Genomic DNA, 5,000 nt, shown 5'->3' on the forward strand with positions numbered 1-5,000 from the left:
GTGTGAGTGTGTCTGTGAGGGTGTGTATAAGTGTGGGTGTGTGAGTGTGTGTGTGTGAGTGTCGGAGTGTGTATGTCTGTGTGTATGTCTGTGTGTGACTGTGTGTGTAGGAAAAGAGGGAGAAGACTGTGTGTTTGTTAGGGACACACTTGGGAAGGGCAGGCGTGTGTGTGTGCGTGTGTGTGTGTGTGTCTAGTGTGTGTGTGTGAGTAGGGAGGGCAAGGTACAGAAGTAAGGGAGAAGTGGTCATGTTACAACAGTCCTACCCTTCTTCAATGACCGCTTCTGGTGCGCGCACGCACACACACACACACACACACACACACACACACACACACACACACAAAGAATCTGAATGAGCCTCTTTAATACCCCTACTCACTGTCATGCCTGAAAGACCTACAGCCAGACAGAGAGGGAGAGAGAAAGACAGGGAGAGAGGGAGGGAGGAAGAGAGAAAGACAGGGAGAGAGAAAGACAGGGAGAGAGAAAGAGAGGAGAGAGAAAGAGGGAGAGAAAGGTGGCGTGAGAGGTGTGTGTTCTGTAAGGGTTATTGTTATCGTCGGGCCGAAGGGTATGTCAGAAATCTCTCCAGAAGGCTTAAAGAACAAAACACCAGTCTGTTCTCTCCTCACACACACACAGAAAAACAAACACTCACACACACACAAACACACAACACACACAGCAAGGCCTGTTTGAGCAGCCTCAAGTAGCCAAACTGAAAAACACTAAACCTTTACCACAGCTGCACTAAGCAGCAAAGTTTAGTGTGATTACTTTTAGATGTCAAGTGAGGTCGAGTGTGTGTGTGCATGTGTGTGTGTGTGCGTGTGTGTTCTTAAGGAACTGACAACCAATCATATTGTAATTGTATAGATGGTTTGCAAAAGAATGTAAACAAAGCGAACTCTGAGGCCCAGAAGACACAACATGTTTAAAAAGCTGCGTCTTCTCACTGCGCCACCAACAGACTTGGACCTTCTTCGTTGCGCAATTCTGCAAGTGGAATTAACCAACTTCCTGTGGCAAAACAACGTGTCCAGTTGATGATAACACCCCTAACAACACTAATATTTATAAACACCCACCCTGAGAGTTTGCCCGCTGTGTCACTAGCTAGAGTTCTGCGGACAGAACGCTGCGCAGTAACACTCGCTCACTTCCTGTATCAAAAAATAATTTGGCAACCCCTTAACCACGCCCATTTAGCCGTGTAGCAATAGGAGAATTACTCGCTAGCAGTTTAGCATGCAGGCAATACCCAAGTCAATCTGACATTTGTCTACTTATCACTATTGCCTTCTCACCCATTCACTGTCAGTTAAAAGGACACAACGTTACCCGATGACTAGGGTGGATAAACAGGCCGGATGTAAAAGGGGAGATTCTGTGTGCTAAGAGCTAGAGAGCTAGTTAGCGGACGTGCATTAAAATGACAGTTCAGTCATTAGCCACCTGGCTAGCGTTGGATGGGTGCGTTCCTTGCAATCTGTTGCTGTTTACATGACACTGAGAACACCAACAACCCTTTGAGATGATGGTTTATGAGGTTATGGAAGTAAAAACATTAGGCCGTTTGGTTGAGTTTACATCCGAGTCTACCCTTCTCTAAGCCTTTGGACTGCTAGTGAGCCAACACCTTTTTAGTTCGTCAAACAGATCTGCGATTTTTCAAGTCCCTGAATCAACACAAACAACACATTCATTCTTACCAGACCATCCCATAGGCCCCCTCTCCGATGTACAGGAGGTCGGTGTAGCGGGGGCCGACGTCAAAATTCTGTCCCTTTACCGACTCCAGGCCTGGCTTCGATCCCGCGGCTGCCGTCGCTTCCCCGGGCGCGACCGCTCCTCCAGCCCCGGCGGCGCTGCTATTCGAGCCCGCGGCTCCGGCCGCAGACGCGCTGCTGCTAGAATCCGCCATGCTGCTCTCCGGCGAAGGCCTGTTCTCGGTGCGATATGGCGCGGAGGGGGGGCACGGTGCGGCTCTCAGACGGAATTCAGGCTTTACGGGAGGTAAAAAAACGCAGGTTTCTTCGCGGAGGATTCGCTTCCCTAGGCAGCCGAAGAGGAGACGTGTGTGCAGGCCTCTCTCTGGTGAGAGTGTGTGTGTGAGCGTGTATGTAAACGGATTCCGTGCGTGAACGCGGATCTGTCTTCAACTTGGCGTGAGCGCGCGTGCCAAAGCGGTCCAAGCAAGCGGGCTCGTGTGTGAGATGACAGTGCCTTTGTGTGTGGGCGGTACCGTGCGGAGAAAAAGCAACGGAGAGAGAGCGAGAGATGGAAATGGAAACGGAGAGAGAGAGCTAGAGCGGAAGAGGGAAAGGGACAGCAGAGATGGAAAGCAAAAGGGCGCGCGCTGCAACCGAGGCTGTCAGCCGTGTTGATGCTGTATATGCTCGTGCCATGTCCGCCCGTGCTTATGTTTCAGTATCATCTCAGTGAAGAGGACGGGTTTTACTGATATGACCATTTATAAATAAATGTGCTACACTTGATGACAATTATCAGTAGATATTTGCTATCAGTTATCACCGTCTATCAACAATTGCACCAATGCGTTCCCAATAGGAAGGATAGGCTCAAGGGCCAATGAGAAGGTATGATGCCATTTGCGTGCGACACGCCCTGTTGTTTACTCTCTGCTTAGAATTAGGCATCACTAACTAAACGCTATCTGTCGTCGCAGAACTTTTATTTAACGTTACCTCTCTATCAGCTTAGTTCTCGAAATAAAAATTCCTTCCCAAAATGTAAAAAAAAAAAAAAAAGGGCGATATGCTCAGTATTACAAGTAAGCTGTGTGCATGTGCGTGTTTACGTGTCATTTTTGTATTTATTGTTATTAAGCTACAGTTGAAAAAAGGGTCAGTTGACGGTGGTTTGTTTAACGTAGGCTACAGTTTACTATTGTCATTGAAAGACATATCTAGAATAATGCTTGACCCCTCAATTGATATATTAGCTCTCAATCAATCGATCAATGTATTTATTTGATCAAGAGGGACAGTGTACATTCATGAACATTAAAATGTAAATGCACCCAATTATTCAATTTTGGCCAAAAGGCTAGTTTCCATTGGCAGTCCCCCTGCCAGAGTGAAAAATGCTATACAACCGACTCATGTAGAGACCCCTACACTAAACTAAACTATTACTGTACGCCTGTATAGTGACGTCCCTGACAGTAAATATGCCCGTTGTTGAATGCTGTAATAATGTATCCCAGTGCACACCGAAGAGTCTGGGTCAGCCTGCGTGAAAGTGTCCCGGATGTAACAGCTACCAAAGGGAGAGATTCATTTTAGACCTATTTAGACGAACTCCGTATGGGTGGCACATACACTGGTCTGAGACGAGTCTATTAGGCCAAACGGCCTCAGCTACCTACCCAGCAATCTCCCTTTAAGCGTTAATACTGCAGCCGGGCTGAGCTTATCTGGGTGTGTACACTGGGCTCTGTTGACATCTCCGATTTCGTCGCTCTCTGCATCTGAAGGCGTCGCATTTCTGACGTCACTGAAAATGGTCTATATTTTTCCGTGTACTTCCTAGTTACCGCACCTGCGAGTTGCTGTTTGACAGGAATGAAACGGGTGTTTGGCAGCTGGGTCGGTCCGGTCCACGTAGCGCTGACTCTCTTTGGATTGCCATACTCAGTTTGTTCGGGAGGAACTTGGTAGGTGAAATGGTTTTTCAATGACGTTACTAGTTCAGAAGTACAGGATCGCTGTGGTGGTCTGGGGGATATTTTGCAGTCACCAAAGAGCCCCCGGTAGCATACCGTACGGCATGGGTTTATAGTTTTATTCCAAAGGCACGAGTTATATTAACACTATAACTACACTACTATAACCACACTAGAATATCGATTAAAGTATTTCTGAGCTGGTGTTGTCATAGAAATAAAAGTTGTGACGCCCGAACCATTTCTGGTTTGATAGCTGTATCTTTTCACCCTCGGATCTAGATCTGCGCAAACATGTATTTCTGATATGTTACATGAATGTGTTCTGAACGCTCATTTTGCACGTGATATGTGTGTACAGTCCCGGTAAATCCATCAGCACCGGTGTGTCCTCGCTCTGCGCCGCGAGCCCCAGCATCATGTCGACGTTCCTGCACACTAACGCACGCAGCCCCGTCTACCCGGGATCAGACACGCGCCGATTCCCGGTGCCCGACGACAAAGTCTCCTGGGAGATCGACTGGCCCGAGTACAGTCCCGTGACATACACGGCACCGTCGGTGGCGGCCAAACCCGTTTGGGCAGACCCGGAGATCGAGTGAGTGAGTTATTGCAGACATTGAGTTAGTGAGTTAGTGAGTTATTGCACAAGTGAAGAAGTTGGGTAAGGTGGATGAGATCAGCTGTCATCCAGTAAACTAGATAAGCACCCAACCGAACGTCCAGTGACAATGCAGAGCATGAGCAGGTCAGAGAGGGTCTGTACTGGTGTGGCCGTGTGGGTGTGTGTGTGTGTGACTTGTGTGTGACGTGTGTGTGTGTGTGTGACTTGTGTGTGTGTGACGTGTGTGTGTGTGTGTGTGTGTGTGTGTGTGTGAGTGTGTGTGTGTGTGTGTGTGTGTGTGAGTGTGTGAGTGTGTGAGTGTGTGTGTGTGGTCTGTTCTGGTGCAGCACTGAAGGGCCTGTTGAAATACAGCATTTCCGATGGAACACCTTGGTCATGTCCTGTTTATGAAGAAGCTCTGGCTTTTACTAAGAACTTCTCCGCTCTGTGTGTGTGTGTGTGTGTGTGTGTATGTGTGTGAGGGGTGGCTAAAGGGAGGGGTTGTGTGTTAGTGTTGGAGAATTGTCTGATTGATTGATTGATTGATTGAATAATTGATTGTTATCCTCAGCTCATTCTCCCCGCGGTTTAATGCTCTGGATGGTTCAGTGGACCGCAGCAGTCATGAGGGAGACTACAGGACACAGGACCAGAGACCTCTGTGAGTGTGTGTGTGTGTGTGTGTGTGTGTGTGTGTGTGTGTGT

The 5,000-nt window shown here is 48.1% G+C and overlaps 2 protein-coding genes across 4 annotated transcripts in view; one reads left to right on the plus strand and one right to left on the minus strand.

The window, feature by feature from the left end:
• mapk3 (mitogen-activated protein kinase 3) overlaps positions 1-2,125 on the minus strand; it is a 9,961-nt gene extending 7,836 nt beyond the window's left edge. Inside the window, exon 1 of the mRNA XM_080835086.1 lies at positions 1,716-2,125. Within this exon, the coding sequence (XP_080691212.1) occupies positions 1,716-1,927 (212 nt within the window). The 5' untranslated portion in view covers positions 1,928-2,125. The remainder of the gene's footprint in view (positions 1-1,715) is intronic.
• Positions 2,126-3,545: 1,420 nt separating this feature from the next.
• Positions 3,546-5,000, plus strand: part of nudt9 (nudix (nucleoside diphosphate linked moiety X)-type motif 9) — a 7,286-nt gene continuing 5,831 nt past the window's right edge. For 2 of the 3 annotated variants that reach the window (XM_080835839.1, XM_080835838.1), the window contains exons 1-3: positions 3,546-3,682; positions 4,053-4,289; positions 4,867-4,956. In XM_080835839.1, coding sequence (XP_080691965.1) covers positions 3,591-3,682; positions 4,053-4,289; positions 4,867-4,956 — 419 coding nt within the window. In that variant the 5' untranslated portion in view covers positions 3,546-3,590. The remainder of the gene's footprint in view (positions 3,683-4,052; positions 4,290-4,866; positions 4,957-5,000) is intronic. The other variant, XM_080835840.1, reaches the window with a different exon arrangement.

Source organism: Sprattus sprattus, assembly GCF_963457725.1.
Source record: "Sprattus sprattus genome assembly, chromosome: 3".
NCBI lineage: Eukaryota > Metazoa > Chordata > Actinopteri > Clupeiformes > Clupeidae > Sprattus > Sprattus sprattus.